We start from the raw sequence: 16,558 nt of genomic DNA, 5'->3' as shown, positions 1-16,558 counted from the left end.
TGTAAGGGAAAGTCTTGCCTCACAAACCTTATAGAATTCTTTGAAAAGGTCAACAGGCATGTGGATGCGGGAGAACCCGTGGACATTATATATCTGGACTTTCAGAAGGCATTTGACACGGTCCCTCACCAAAGGCTACTGAAAAAACTCCACAGTCAGGGAATTAGAGGACAGGTCCTCTCATGGATTGAGAACTGGTTGGAGGCCAGGAAGCAGAGAGTGGGTGTCAATGGGCAATTTTCACAATGGAGAGAGGTGAAAAGCGGTGTGCCCCAAGGATCTGTCCTGGGACCGGTGCTTTTCAACCTCTTCATAAATGACCTGGAGACAGGGTTGAGCAGTGAAGTGGCTAAGTTTGCAGACGACACCAAACTTTTCCGAGTGGTGAAGACCAGAAGTGATTGTGAGGAGCTCCAGAAGGATCTCTCCAGACTGGCAGAATGGGCAGCAAAATGGCAGATGCGCTTCAATGTCAGTAAGTGTAAAGTCATGCACATTGGGGCAAAAAATCAAAACTTTAGATATAGGCTGATGGGTTCTGAGCTGTCTGTGACAGATCAGGAGAGAGATCTTGGGGTGGTGGTGGACAGGTCGATGAAAGTGTCGACCCAATGTGCGGCGGCAGTGAAGAAGGCCAATTCTATGCTTGGGATCATTAGGAAGGGTATTGAGAACAAAACGGCTAATATTATAATGCCGTTGTACAAATCGATGGTAAGGCCACACCTGGAGTATTGTGTCCAGTTCTGGTCGCCGCATCTCAAAAAAGACATAGTGGAAATGGAAAAGGTGCAAAAGAGAGCGACTAAGATGATTACGGGGCTGGGGCACCTTCCTTATGAGGAAAGGCTACGGCGTTTGGGCCTCTTCAGCCTAGAAAAGAGACGCTTGAGGGGGGACATGATTGAGACATACAAAATTATGCAGGGGATGGACAGAGTAGATAGGGAGATGCTCTTTACACTCTCACATAATACCAGAACCAGGGGACATCCACTAAAATTGAGTGTTGGGCGGGTTAGGACAGACAAAAGAAAATATTTCTTTACTCAGCGCGTGGTCGGTCTGTGGAACTCCTTGCCACAGGATGTGGTGCTGGCGTCTAGCCTAGACGCCTTTAAAAGGGGATTGGACGAGTTTCTGGAGGAAAAATCCATTATGGGGTACAAGCCATGATGTGTATGCGCAACCTCCTGATTTTAGGAATGGGTTAAGTCAGAATGCCAGATGTAGGGGAGAGCACCAGGACGAGGTCTCTTGTTATCTGGTGTGCTCCCTGGGGCATTTGGTGGGCCGCTGTGAGATACAGGAAGCTGGACTAGATGGGCCTATGGCCTGATCCTGTGGGGCTGTTCTTATGTTCTTATGTTCTTATGTTTCTCTTATTTCTAATTAACTGCAACTCGCACATATGAGATTGGGGGGACGAAGAAGACAGCGCTTACAGGTCCATGAAGGTCTACAAGCTCAGGTTCAGAATCTCTGTTCGCAGTGCCAAGAACAATGCGCGAAGGAGGCAGTGCCTCTGGGCACGTGCAGAGTGTTCCCCCCTTATTTCTAATTAACTACAACTCGTACATCTGAGATGGGGGGGGGTTAAGAGAATGCAGCGCTTAGGGGTCCAGGAAGGGGTCTAAGCTCAGTTCTAGAATCTCTGTTCGCAATGCCAGGAAGAATTCATGAAGGAGGCAGTTACTCTGGGCATGTGCAGAGTGTTCCCCATATTTCTAATTAACTACATGTGACATGGGGGAATTAGGAGAAGACAGCGCTTAGGGGTCCAGAAAGGGGTCGCAAGCTCAGGTCCAGAATCACAACGCCAGGAAGAATGATCTTTCTAGGCGGAACAGTCGGTCTCGTCTCCAGACACTTATCTATGCGTGTGTTGTGTGTGTTAATTGTGGTTCAGTGGGAAATTCACTTTGCACACGCTCAGGAGGCACTTTTTTAGGATTTTGCAAACAACCTTGGACTCTAAATAAATCTACTGTATTTATTTCAGCTCAAGATAGCCAAGCGAGCAACATTAATAGCAAAAACCTATTCATGTCTACTCAGAAGTAAGCCCCATGGTGTTCAATGGGATTTACTCTCAGGAAAGTGTGCACAGGATTGCAGCCTGCTTCCAACAGCGTGTGGAGCCCAGTGCTTGTTTTCTCCATCAGTGCAAATTGGGTTGCTGCGTTTTTTGTTTGATCCCACCCCATTATTAAGTGAAGGCGCTGTGCACATGCTCAGAGGCGCTTTCGACTACACGTGTTGTAGGGCAGTTGTGACCCAACTGGCAGCTTATGTGACCTGGAGAAATTCAGCCCCGAGAGAGAGCTATTCTCAGCATGGAGATATGTTGATGTGGGGTGGTAATAGCTGCAGTGGCTGAATGGGGGTCTGCCACGCATATCTCTAAATTGCAGGTGTACCCGATCCCACTGCGTAGGTCCATTATTGTGTGAAGGCACTCTGCACATGCTCAGAGGCGCTTTCGACTACTCGTGTTGCAAGGCAGTTAAGACCCAATATCCAGAACAGAGGCTAGAAAAAAAGACGACTGTATTGCATTGCACTGCATTGGAGCTCGTGAGAAAATGCCAACACGTGGCACCAGCAGGGTAGAAAGCGAGACTAGAAGCAGACAGAAAAAGAGAGAAAAGGGTTAACCCTGCTTCCTCCCCAGCTGATTGACAAGACTTTGGACCACTCTCGGCAGCACAATCAGGAGGAAGAGGATTAACCCTGTTCTCGCCAGGGGGCAGCTCCCCCTTTCCTAGTTCCTCTGTTGGAAACCCCGGGGTAGTGGTGGTGGTTTGGAGTTCGAGATTTGCAGCCTCTGGATTTCAGGAGGGTGAGTGGAATAGACACGTGCATTGGCTTACCCAGGTTGCAGGGGATGCAGAAAGCTGCATTGGATGCAGAGGCAGACAAGGGAGCTGCCTCTCCATGTGCTGGGGGCAAGAGAGAGTGATGGTGAATGGGGATTGCAAGATTGTGTGTGTGTGTGTGGGTGGAGATGGGCGGTGAATGGGAGAAAGTGGGGATGGTAGAGGTGTGTGCATCACCCTAAAGCACAGGGAGGGGCTGGGCCTATAGCCAAAGAACATAAGAACATAAGAACAGCCCCACTGGATCAGGCCATAGGCCCATCTAGTCCAGCTTCCTGTATCTCACAGCGGCCCACCAAATGCCCCAGGGAGCACACCAGATAACAAGAGACCTCGTCCTGGTGCTCTCCCCTACATCTGGCATTCTGACTTAAAGAAACACTTTCCACTGAGAGTATCTATTTATGTAACAGTTTTAAAGACTTCGATCCCTTGCACAATCACCCAGAGTGAGCTCCATTTAACATAAAGTGAGAGTTGCTTCTGAGCTGCTGTGTCTCATGCTGTCATCAGTGTGCACATGGGGAAAAGGGGCAAGATCTTCTTGCATATATATTTTCCCTGTTTCTTTGTGCAAATCCACGTTTTCAAATCCTTGCATCTTTGGAACAGTTACATTTTTGTTTGTTGAATCCAGATTTATATATATTCTTTGTTCAGGGGTGTCAAAAATAAGGCCCCACAGGCCAGATGTGGCCCCCCCGGAAGTATTTTCTCTGGCCCCTGTTATACTTGGGTTCTCCTAGTGCAGTGTTTCTCAAGGTTTGTCCTCAGCCATACTACTTCACATGGTCCACCAATTTTTGACACGGTCCCTCACCAAAGACTACTGAAAAAACTCCACAGTCAGGGAATTAGAGGACAGGTCCTCTCCTGGATTGAGAACTGGTTGGAGGCCAGGAAGCAGAGAGTGGGTGTCAATGGGCAATTTTCACAATGGAGAGAGGTGAAAAGCGGTGTGCCCCAAGGATCTGTCCTGGGACCGGTGCTTTTCAACCTCTTCATAAATGACCTGAAGACAGGGTTGAGCAGTGAAGTGGCTAAGTTTGCAGACGACACCAAACTTTTCCGAGTGGTGAAGACCAGAAGTGATTGTGAGGAGCTCCAGAAGGATCTCTCCAGACTGGCAGAATGGGCAGCAAAATGGCAGATGCGCTTCAATGTCAGTAAGTGTAAAGTCATGCACATTGGGGCAAAAAATCAAAACTTTAGATATAGGCTGATGGGTTCTGAGCTGTCTGTGACAGATCAGGAGAGAGATCTTGGGGTGGTGGTGGACAGGTCGATGAAAGTGTCGACCCAATGTGCGGCGGCAGTGAAGAAGGCCAATTCTATGCTTGGGATCATTAGGAAGGGTATTGAGAACAAAACGGCTAGTATTATAATGCCGTCGTACAAATCTATGGTAAGGCCACACCTGGAGTATTGTGTCCAGTTCTGGTCGCCGCATCTCAAAAAAGACATAGTGGAAATGGAAAAAGTGCAAAAGAGAGCGACTAAGATGATTACGGGGCTGGGGCACCTTCCTTATGAGGAAAGGCTACGGCGTTTGGGCCTCTTCAGCCTAGAAAAGAGACGCCTGAGGGGGGACATGATTGAGACATACAAAATTATGCAGGGGATGGACAGAGTGGATAGGGAGATGCTCTTTACGCTCTCACATAATACCAGAACCAGGGGACATCCACTAAAATTGAGTGTTGGGCGGGTTAGGACAGACAAAAGAAAATATTTCTTTACTTAGCGTGTGGTCGGTCTGTGGAACTCCTTGCCACAGGATGTGGTGATGGCGTCTAGCCTAGACGCCTTTAAAAGGGGATTGGACAAGTTTCTGGAGGAAAAATCCATTATGGGGTACAAGCCATGATGTGTATGCGCAACCTCCTGATTTTAGAAATGGGTTATGTCAGAATGCCAGATGCAAGGGAGGGCACCAGGATGAGGTCTCTTGTTATCTGGTGTGCTCCCTGGGGCATTTGGTGGGCCGCTGTGAGATACAGGAAGCTGGACTAGATGGGCCTATGGCCTGATCCAGTGGGGCTGTTCTTATGTTCTTATGTTCTTAATTTAAAGTACCACCAGAAGTAACCGCTGATGACATCATTGCCAGTTACTTTTGGGTTGGGAGACCAGATACAACCAGTAAGAGTCTCAGGGTGAACAGGAGGGCTTTTTCAAGTGTGGTAAAGCATGCTTTGGATCTGTCCACAATATTGAGCCTCCTACCGCTGTTTGTTGTGTCATGTTCCTGGTCTCACTGCCAGGCGGTGGGGTGACCAGGGGCCCATTGATTACTACCAGACACCACCTCAGGTACCACTGGTTGAGAAACACTGTCCTAGAGCCCAGTCCTATCCAATTTTCCAGGGCCGGTGCTGCTGTACCAATGGGGTGTCCTGCAGTGGGGGGGGGGGCAGTCACAGAGGCCTCTTCAAGGTATGGGCACATTTGTTCCCTTACCTCAGGGCGGCATTGCTACTGCACTGCAGCTGGAAAGTGGAATAGGATTGGGCCCCTAGTGTGCTAATTGGGCTTTCTCATATCTTGAAATTATGAACAAGTTTTGTATCAACAAGTATGTATGGACAAGTATATATGAACAAGATTTACACATTTTCTCTTCTGTCATTTGCAGCTGATGAGTTCCTCTGTGAGAACAAAGTGCTTATATCTAGCCATCATCTGCATTATGATGTCATTTCACACTTGATGATGTCCCTTTCAGCCCTCAGTAGGCACCATGAATGAATGCAACTCGGCCACTATATGAAATGAGTTTGACACCCATGTCTTTGTTGAATGAATGCAATTTCAGGATGGTTAAAAAGGATTTTCAAGTTTGAAGGTCTTTGAAAAGAAATGTAATTCCAAATCTGGTCGCCCTCACTGCTACTCTGGCCATATTTTGTCTGTGAGCTTGCTTTGGAAGATAATCCAGGAATGGGAATTATCTTCCAAATGGATCTGGATCAGTGTGTGACAGAAAGGGATGACATATTTGACTGAAAGGGAAGGAAATTTGAGGTGACAGTTCATCTTTGCAGGTATGGGCATGAGCTTTTTTCTTTGCATTTTATATTTTAAAATAAAATGTGTGCTTCAGCTGTAGGCCTCCTTCCCTGGAAAAGTCAGCTGCCTCCATCAAGACCTGGGAGAGAAGAGCAGAGCCCTGTGATGGCTGCTGGGCTGGAGGGCCATTACCAACTGGACTTCCAAGCTGTAATCCCCCAAGATCAGGCCAAGCTGTCCCAGGTGAAGGTGGAACCAGACGAGCCATCAGCTCCTGAATTCGGAAATGTCCTTGATGGAGAGCATGCAGTGCCTTGTCCAACATGGTCAGCTCCTTCATATGCTACCAAATTCCAAGAGGAGGTGCCCCAATGGCCAGAGCAGCTTAAGACCTCACAGGCATTGGGGGAAACTGAGCATGACCCTGCACTGAAGAGCCCTCTGCTGCCCCCATTATCTCCAGGGACTGATCTTGAGATCTACTTAGCCACCTTTGAGCGAGTGGCCGCCGTCTGCAGGTGGCCGAAAGCAGAGTGGGTGACCCGTCTTGTGTGGTTCCTTAATAGGGATGCCCAGCAAGTCTACAATAGCCTCGATCCCAGGGATGCTGCGGACTATGTGAAAGTGAAGGCTGCCATCCTGAGAGGGGATGCTGTCAGCACTGAAGCACGGCGCCAACGCTTCCGGCAGTTCCACTACCAAGAGGCTGAGGGGCCTCGTGATGCTTGTAGTCTTCTCTGGGAACTTGGCCGTTGCTGGCTGAAGCCAGAGAGCCAGACCAAGGAACAAATTCTGGAGCTTCTGGTCCTGGAGCAGTTCTTGAAGGTCTTACCAGAAGAGATGCAGAGATGGGTAGGGGAGTGTCACCCGGAGACCTGTGCTCAGGCAGTGGCCCTGGCAGAGGAGTTCCAAGAGGGACATTTCAAGGCCAAGCCCTGGGAAGACCAGGTGAGAATTGGGTCCTTTCCAGAGCACCCCCCTCCCCATTTTGGCATATTTGGGAACAGGTCTTTGACGTGTTTGGGCAATGACATCCTACCCTCTTCCTCAGCACACTAACCTCCCCTGAGGTTCTCTTGAGACCCTCCAGCCATGTGTGCGATCGCCCCACTCTCCCTTTCCCTGACCTGGGGAGCCGTGCAGGCGCTCACGCAGGGCTCCCCGCACACAGGGACGGCTGCTGCAGGGACTGGTGAGTGCATCCCAGTCCCTGCAGCCCCGTCAGAAGGGAAAGTGGAACGATTGTGCTCCGCTTCTAGTTTTGCGGAGTGGGACGCAATCGCTTTGCTTTTCCTGACCTAGGGAGCCCTGCTGAAGGTTGCGCAGTGCTCCCTGCACCCCCGGGAGGCTGCAGGAGGCTTGGGCAAGCGCACTCAAGCCCCTGCAGCCCCCCTGAGTGGCGCAATGCTGTGGATCATGCCGCTACCTTCCCCCTGTCTCCTGGCTGCCTCCGCCCCTTAAGGGGGCAGAGGCCAGGACCCACAGGCTGAGGTATTGCAATGCCCCAGTTTGAATACCACTGCCTAAAGGGGTGAATCTAAACTCAGGGTGAATTATGGAACCCTTCGTATTACTTAGGCCTGGGTGATTTTTCCTGTGCTATTGCCTGTGGCCTACATGGCAGAAACACCTCTGTGCAGCATCTCAGAACAAAGCAACATGGTCCAAGTGCTGTGGAACTGTAAGCTCATTGTTTGGGATAAGAGCACCATGGCTCAAAAGGGGTTTTTTGAGGCACTGAGCATAACCCTCAAAGACATCGGGGCAATGATGGGGGGAGTTGCCATACTGTTGGATCATCACAGCTGGATGAGAAGGGACTGTAGACTGACGAATCAAAGCCACTCCTGTCCATACTATATTGTAATAGTTTAGCCAAGATGTTTGGGCATTCTTGATGAAGTCTCTCCTCCTGAAGTCCTGGAAGTCTGGATGCTACCTTGCCTATGGAACCTCTTGCTGTCCAGCCACCTTCTGATGGGATAAAGGATTGGACAAGATAGCATGGTATGTCAATGCAAATATGAATGCGTGGCTATCTTGGCTTGTAAAAATGGTAAATATATGAATACGGTATATTCTTGGCATTTGACCCTGAGGGATGCTCCTATCTGTTAACAGCTGTTAAGAATTCTTCCTTGCAAACGTTATTCTTTTCACAACTGGTTGCAGTCAAGGAAACCTGCTTAGGGTCAGGAAGTGTCAGCTTAGCTTCTAGCATTGTTCTGAGTAAGGTAAGAGAAGTAAGAAGTACTTCTTACTGAGAAGTAAGGTTTCTTGTTCATCTCTAGATTTAGTTTATTGTCCCCTCCCTTGATAATGCCACAGGTGACTTGTCCCATAGGTTTCCATGTATGTGAAGGTCAAGGGGACAACCCCAGAGATGGTATACCCAGGCAGCCTGTCGGGATCGCCCAGCTCCCAGCTTGGCCTTGATGGAACCTCTCAAGAAGAAGGACAAAGCGAGAATGAGTTACCTGGAGTCCCTGGAAAGGAGCCACAAGACCCACAAGAAACGGGTAGGAAAAGGATGTGCAGCTAGAAAGCATTCATCCCTCCTCATGTTAAATTCTAGAATTTTGAATCTTTCTCATACCCTGTCTAGATGTAGCATGTCAGCATGTCAAGTGTTGTCTTCTTAGCTCTTTACTGTATTGTCAGTATAGCCTAGAGACTTAGGGTGCAATCCTAACCCTTTGTCAGTGCTTTCCAGCACTGGCATAGCGGTGCCAATGGGACGTGTGTTGCATCCTGCAGTTGGGTGTCACTCACGGAGGCCTCCTCAAAGTAAGGGAATGTTTGTTCCCTTACCTCGGAGCTGCATTGCCCTTATGTCGGTGCTGGAAAGTACCGACGGAAGGGGTTAGGATTGCACCCTGACTGGTGGCTTTCTGGGCTGGGTATAATCACAGCACTTCTTTTGTTGATACTGACTGCTGTAAAGCAGTTAGCCCAAGTCATAAAAGGTGCTTTGGCAGCATACTGCGTAGGGGATGTTGGCAGGAAGAGCCTTCCTGTGTGCATCGTTGGCTCTCTCACTGCCCTCCAGAGCAGGTAAGTCAGCAGGAGAAGCAGGAAGAGGTGGGGGAGAGTGGAAAGGGAGCAGGAGGGGTTTGAAACTGGGCAGGGAGTAACAGGGGAGAGGGAGGCTATGAGAGGGGGTGCATCCAGTGTTGATGGCGCATGCCGGATCCTATCCTCCTTTCCTGCCCCCTTTCTCTATTCAGACTTGCTCTAGCAAAATAGTTAGCACAGGTCTGAAGAGACCTATTGCAGAGCAGGAAGCTTACACAAGTGTAAAGAGACTTAAATCCCCTTTTGCTTCTGAAACCTCCTGACCCCTTCCCCCACCGCCTGATACCGTGTGCCCATTTTTGGTGTGGCTGCTCCAGTGGAAGTGGGGGGATAGACGCAGAAGGATAAGATGGAGCTATAAGGGTTCCTTGGAAGCACAGCTGTCTGTCATTCTCATTGGCTGCTTCACTTGGTCAATGTACAACTCCATGATGTAGCTGAAGGAAAGAACTGGTACTTGGATTTGCTTATTTCTATCCTCTCCCCGCCTATTTTCTACTTTGTATTACACCTCTAGGATTTTACACATAATTATGAATCACTATCTGCCTTGAGTGTTTTGGCAGTAAGGCAGTGCGTAGATGGACTAGATAATTGGCAGTGGCAGGCAAGATTTCTTAGAAAGCAGCTTCCTCATTCCTGCCACCTTTACCCAACAGTTTTGCAGCTACAGAAGTGGGTTGGTTGTTTTCAAGGGTGTGCTCACACAAATGAAACATACACAGTTGCCATGCAGCAAGGCTCATCTGCTGTGGCAAGAGTTTCTTGTCAACCCACAGTGTGCCCAACAACTGGTTCTTAAATCCCCTGCATTGTGAAGGGGCTGCATGACACTTGCTTAACTTGCCACTGAGAAAGCTTTGATGTGGAATGCATTTTCTGAAAGTGGAAATTATGAGAATGAGTAAACAGATTCTCCCTCTGCGGCCCGTTCCTGGACTCCCCACAGATACCAAAATCCACAGATAATTAAATCTGCTGGGGCACGACACCTCAATAATTTAGCTGGGGGCCACATTCAGCCTCCTCAAAAGGCCTCTCTGACTCAACCAGAAATCATTTCTGGTTCATGCTGGTGACTTCTGGTTGCTTCCGGGAGTCCCCTAAGGCCCTTCAGCCACAGGCTTGGCATCCACGGAAGCCATTTTAAAAAGAGATATTTTATTGACTATATGGAAGTCTAAAAATTGCTAACAGAAACCAACGTGTCTTAAATTTGTACCTTCAGGGAACAGTCTTTGTGCCAGAGGTTTTGTGGCAGACAATCTACGTTTTGTCTTTCCACCACAGACAGAGAAAATGTTTCCTGTGCTGCCTGTTCAGCCTGCCAGGAACTTAGGCTATTTTCTTCTTTGTCTGTCCCTGTTAGCGACAGAGGCTTTGCGAGCATCACTACGCCGGAAGCAACGTGCTGTCAACTGGGGAGAGAAAGAGACCCGGGCTTTTCTGAGTGTTTGGGGTCACGAACGCATCCAGAAGACGCTGCAGCATCAGTATCAGAATGAGGAGGTGTACAAGAAGGTTGCCGCAGAAATGATCACCATGGGATACGCCCGCAACTGGGAGCAGTGCCGCCAACGCGCCAAGGACCTCCGACGGGGTTACAAAGATGTCAAGGATCAGAACTGGCGCTCTGGACGTGGGCGACAGGTGTGGCAGTATTTTGAGGAGTTGGATGCAATTCTTGGACCGCTGTTTGATCAGGGCAATGGATCCGAAGGAGAAGATGGAGCAGATGATTCAAGTGGGGATAGTAGCATGGAGGGGCCCACAGGGTTCCACCTTGCAAGCTTAGTTGAACCTACAGAGTTGAACCAGAGTGGCATTTGGGCAGCAGGGCTTACCGAGAGAATGGATATAGGTCAGGCAGTCTTTCAGCGGGCTGCCAACTGGGGGGAGAAAGAAACACGGGATTTCCTTGGGATCTGGGGGCACAAACGCATCCAGAGGTTGCTCCATCAGCAGCACTGGAATGAGGATGTCTATAAAGAGGTGTCAGCAGAGATGGCAGCCCTTGGGTACGGCCGGGATTGGGAGCAGTGTCGCCAGCGTGCCAAGGACCTCCGGCGTGGCTACAAAGACAGCAAGGACCAGAACAGGCACTCTGCTCGTGGCCGAAAAGTCTGCCAGTACTATGAGGAGCTGGATGCAATTCTGGGGCAGGGTGCAGAGACAGAAGCTCACTGTGATGCCAGTGGCACGCAGAGCTGTGCAGACAAGTCCGCAGATGACTCTGGTGAGGGACTCTCTGCACAGAATGCAAGCCTGGTGGATGTCCAGGACTCAGACCAGATCGAGATGATGACAGGGTCAAGTGAGGAGACAGAAGACAGCCAGGTGCCCTCCCAACGGGCTGTCAAATGGGGGGAGAAAGAAACACGGGACTTCCTAGGTCTCTGGGGTCAAGACTGTGTCCAGAGCTTACTGCATCACCAGCATAGGAATGAAGAAGTTTATAAGAAAATTGCGGCCGATATGGCAATCCTGGGCTACGAGCGTGACTGGGAGCAGTGCCGCCAGCGGGCGAAAGACCTTCGGCGTGGCTACCAAGAGGCTAAGGGCCACAACCGGCGTGCTGGGCGTGGGCGGCAAATGTGGCAGTACTTTGAGGAGCTGGACGTGATTCTGAGGCGGTGGCATGATACTGGCAGTGGACACAGTGAGGAAGAAATGGCTTTAGAGGGCACTGATGTTGATATATGTGCCCAAGGCCCTCCAGTGAGTCATGGTTCATCCCAGATTTGGGCCACAAGCCCAGCTAAGATGCCAAATTTGCCAGAAATTCAGGCACTGCAGTCTACTGAGACTGAGGGCAGTAACCAGACAGAAGCTGTTGGTAGCCTCAGTCATGCTCAGCGAGCTCTCAGATGGGGGGAGAGGGAGACTCGGGACTTCCTGAGCATTTGGGGACATGAGAGTGTCCAGAGTCAGCTGCACAAACAGTACCGCAACGAGGAGGTGTACAAACAGATTGCAGTACAAATGGCAGCCCTTGGGTACTACCGTGACTGGGAGCAATGCCGGCAGCGCGCCAAGGATCTTCGGCGCAGCTACCGGGATGCTAAAGACCAGAACCGACGCTGCGGTCGTGGCCGGCAAGTGTGGCAATACTTTGAGGAACTGGATGCCATCCTTGGGCGCTGGCATGGTAAGGGCAATAGGCACAATAAAAGAGAAAAGGCAGGGAGTGACACAGGCTTAGAACTCTGTGCCGGAAGAACAGTGTTGCCTTGTGTTCCACCCCAGACTACTGGCACAGTCCTGGTTCAAACTCAGCTGCAAGGGCTTGGCAAGGATGGCCAAATGCAGTCGCCGGAAGAGGGAGCCAAGCTGGACAGCCCCCGTAAGTGACAGTTTTATCTGGGAATTGCTGTTTCATTGTGGAAATGGCTCAAAAGAGGATGGTCATGGGCCAGGCCGGCTCATCTGTGAGGCCAGCTGAAGCATTTGCACCAGGTAGATGATTGGTGGTGTGTATGTTCTTGTCTGTCCACCTTCTTACCTCCACTACTCATTCTCCTTCTACTCCCTGGACTGGAAAAAGAAGTGGAGGACAGAGAAGAAGAGGAAGAGTGGAGGGGAGAAGAGTGCTAAGCTAAGACATTAAGAATGGGAGGATCTGAGGTAGGGACATCATCATGTAAGGAGGGGATGCATTTGGCATGCCACTTCAGGCATCAGGAAGTCTTGGAGTCAAGGGACAACCATTTGGGCTAAGGAATACATTCTATACAGATAGTCTGTCCTCTCTCACCAATCCAGTAAAACAGATAACTAAAAATAGGCATATTGTTATCATACCAGTTCTGTGTTTGACTCTTAGTCCTACTGGGCTTCTAGCCTGGTACACTCTTATATGGGCATGTGCAGGATCTGGGAAGTCAAGGTTTCATGTAAGAACAAAGTGTGAAATATAGAGAAAGCTCTGCAGCTAGACCTGGAGATGAATACAATACTCTGTGTACTATAAACCAGGGGTGCCCAAACCCCGGCCCTGGGGCCACTTGTGGCCCTCGAGGACTCTCAATGCAGCCCTCAGGGAGCACCCAGTCTCCAATGAGCCTCTGGCCCTCTGGAGATTTGCTGGAGCCCACACTGGCCCAATGCAACTGCTCTCAGCATGAGGGCAACTGTTTGACCTCTTGCATGAGCTGTGGGATGAGGGCTCCCTCCACTGCTCCCTGTTTCACGTCTGTGATGCGGTAGCAGCAGCAAAGGAAAGGCCAGCCTTGCTTTGTGCAAGGCCTTTTATAGGCCTTGAGCTATTGCAGGACCTTCATTCATTCATTCAAATAAGTTAATTTTTAATATATACATTTATGTAAACATATGTAAATTTATTCAAATTTAAAATGTAAATTAATTCCCCCCCCCCCCCCGGCGACACTGACACAGTGTCAGAGAGATGATGTGGCTCTCCTGCCAAAAACTTTGGACACCCCTGCTATAAACTATCAAACTGTGGTCTCAAAGCTTTATCCCCCCAAATTAAGCCATTTCTGCCCAACATTGCATATACACAACAGGGATCAAATGTGTACACCTGTGGGCTGGGCAGAAGTAGGTAAAGCAAAATATATTGTGATTCTTTTAGCCACAAGGAGGAGCAAGAAGCTGTGCAGAGCACCAAAGCCCCATCACTTAAATGTAGTTTGCACTTCCCAGAAAGTTTTCTGGCATTAGGCCTGATGTTTCTCCAAAGCCAGAAAGTCTAGACCAGCCATTTTCAACCACTGTGCTGTGGCACATTGGTGTGCCAGATGTGCCACAGGAATTTGGGGGAAAGTCATTTATTAGTAAGGTCAATGGGGGATGTGAGCCCCCCACTGGCAGCATGGTGTGTCTTGTCAATTGTCAAAAACTTGATGGTGTGCCTTGACAATTTTAGTGACTTGTCAGTGTGCCATGAGATGAAAAAGGTCAAAAATCACTGGTCCCTTGTTTTTCTAAACTAGAGATCCAACAGGAGTGGCCCAAGATCTGCTGGTCCCTGAGGCAGTGTGCCAAATGTCACCCCATTGACCTGGCAGTGTACGCAATGGCAGATCAACAGGCACAAAGAGTCACCACTACCCTCTCTTCTTCTCCTATGGCTTACTAGGTTTGCAAAAGAAGAAAGGAAATGAGTGGAAGAGAGTATAGAACCTAGAGTGGCTCTCCAGAAGATTTCCTAGCCCACTACTCTTCTGCTTTATTCCTCTCTCCTTTTTTAAATCTACAAGTGGAGGATGAGGTGAACAGTGCCAATGCCCCCCACCAATCCACAAGCAGTGGCTACCACCTCAGTCTGGCTCAGGGCTCCCAGCCCTTTCTGCCTGCAAGTCATGTGGTCTGTTACTGATCTATGGCTTCCATACACTGGTGATCCTTTTCCTGATATCCTTTGCAGCACCTTTAACTTTCCTGTCTGTCCCTTTCTCCCCAAACAGGAAGGCTGGTGACTGGCCTCACTTTGGGTCAGCCCACATCTGGCAGTGATGGGCACTTGCCATCTCCCTGCAGCCGTAGCAAGAGGTCTTGAGGAAAAGCTTTCCAGGAGCTAATGATGGAAACCAAGTGACGTGTGGTCCTGTGAACAGGTTACCAAAGGAGGAGCTGCCTGTGAAGAGAAACCTGAGGTTGAGCATTGAGCAGGTTCAGAAGAGAGCGATGAGGATGTTCAGAGGGCTGGAGAATAAGCCCCACAAGGAAAGGTTGAAGGAACTTGCTATGTGCAGCCTGGAGAAGAGAAAGCTGAGAGGGGAAATGATAGCGCTCTTTACATACCTGAAAGATTGTTGTGGAGGAAGGCACAAATTTGTTCTCAACCGCCTCTGAAAGTAGAACTAGATCCAGTTGGTACAAACTGCAAGAGATTCTGATTGGATAGGGAAAGAGTCCTGATGGTAAGGGCGGTTCGGCAGTGGAACAGATTGCCAAGGGAGGTGGTGGATTCTCCCTCACTGGAAATCTTCAAGCAGAGGCTCAAGAAGCACCTGCTGGAGATGCTATAGAAGGATTTCCTGCTTACAGGCAGGGGGTTGGACTAGATGACCTTTAGGTACATTTCAACTCTATGACAAAACACTCAGCTGTTGGCAGAGATTGTTTTGGATGGTTGTGACGAAAAAAGGGGATTGTTCAAGTTGAGAGGATAGATCACAGGGAATGAGTTATGATGGTCCGAGAGCCCTGGGCAGCCTTCAGGGCTTCTTAGCAATGAACAGAAGCAGGCCAGGGTAAAGGGGGATGGGAAGGCCTTGTTGCTATAGTAGAAGCAGAACAGTCTGTACTCTTTGTACCAAAGGACAAATAAAATTCTGCACCAAGGTAGCCCATCTTCTGTGACAAGAAAAGCAGATTTCAGCAGCCGATATAGAGAACGAAAATAAGCACAAGTGCACACTGTTCCTTATTTTGCATAATGATGCTTTCATCGTGTGCAGAGATAAGGTACCACATGGGGCATTCTCTGACCCCTAGAAATAGTTTTCATGTCTTTGGACTCCTGAGACTTCTTCAAACTGTTCTTATATACAGGCATGACCCAGTATCCATGGGGGATTGATTCCAGGGACCCCCTGTGGATATGAAAAGCGTAGATATGGGGAACTGTCTCCACTGCTCTACCCCAGCACTCCCATTAGCATTATTTCCTTGTAAACTGCCTTGAATAAAGTCAGAGGAGTAATCCGATGACCAGAAAGGCAGTATATAAATATCGAATAATAATAATAATAATAATAATTATTATTATTATTATTATTATTATTTATTATGTTTACCCTAGCAGAAATGTTCTTCCTTTACAGGGTCACTATAAACAGACAAGCTCATAGTGACGCACAGGCCTTCTCTTTACAGCCTGAACATTTGAAAAGATTAGATCAGTGGTTCCCAAAGTGTAGGTCCATGGCCCACCAGTAAGCCCCAACCCAATTTTTGATGGGTCATAAAATTGAAAATTAGACTAGACCAGGGATTCCCAAACTTTTTCAACTGGTGGGTCCCTTGACCTACTGGGCCATTGGCCATGGCTCCCCATTAGGCTATAATTCTATACGTTGTTATTGGGCAGCATGTTTTTTGTAAAGACTCTGTGGCTCCCTTGGCTGGTTTCCATAGCTCACTGGGGAGCCGCAGCTCACAGTTTGGTAACCACTGGACTAGACTATGACTAGACAATTAGATTAGACTATGTGCATCAAGGTTAAACAATCTGCTACTTGGGCTGCTATGCTACTATGGCCAAATAACCTTTATAGCCACTGAAGCTTCAGTGGTTGGTAAAGCTTTTTGTTTTAGGTGGGTCCTGATGCTAAAAAATTTGGGAACTACTGCATTAGATCAAGGTTAACAGGAAGCTGAAGTAAACTGCTTAACCTCAATCTAGTCTTTTCAAGCATTCAGGCTATCAGGAGGCAGCATACGTGTCACTATAAACTTGAATGCTTATATCAACCCTGTAAAGAACATTTTCGTTGGGGTAAGCATTTAAATAATGTTACTAGGCATGTGTGAGGGCAGCCCCTCTCAGATGACCAAATCTGTGGATACCAGATCCATAGATTTGGGACCCCGCCTGTACTTTCAAGTCTATTTTCCCAACCATAAGG

General features: G+C 48.8%; 1 protein-coding gene across 1 annotated transcript; it reads left to right on the top strand.

Moving 5' to 3' along the window:
- The first annotated feature begins 2,788 nt into the window (after positions 1-2,788).
- Positions 2,789-15,590, top strand: LOC136654156 (zinc finger and SCAN domain-containing protein 20-like). The gene is made up of 5 exons (XM_066631052.1): positions 2,789-2,842; positions 5,983-6,836; positions 8,233-8,407; positions 10,333-12,306; positions 14,393-15,590. Exons 2-5 carry the CDS (start codon positions 6,054-6,056, stop codon positions 14,482-14,484), a joined length of 3,024 nt encoding a protein of 1,007 aa, XP_066487149.1. The 5' UTR covers positions 2,789-2,842; positions 5,983-6,053; the 3' UTR covers positions 14,485-15,590.
- Positions 15,591-16,558: the final 968 nt, after the last annotated feature.

Source organism: Tiliqua scincoides, chromosome 5, assembly GCF_035046505.1.
Source record: "Tiliqua scincoides isolate rTilSci1 chromosome 5, rTilSci1.hap2, whole genome shotgun sequence".
Taxonomy (NCBI): Eukaryota; Metazoa; Chordata; class Lepidosauria; order Squamata; family Scincidae; genus Tiliqua; species Tiliqua scincoides.
The sequence above is the reverse complement of the archived record's forward strand: the minus strand, read 5'-3'. Positions and strand labels throughout refer to the sequence as shown.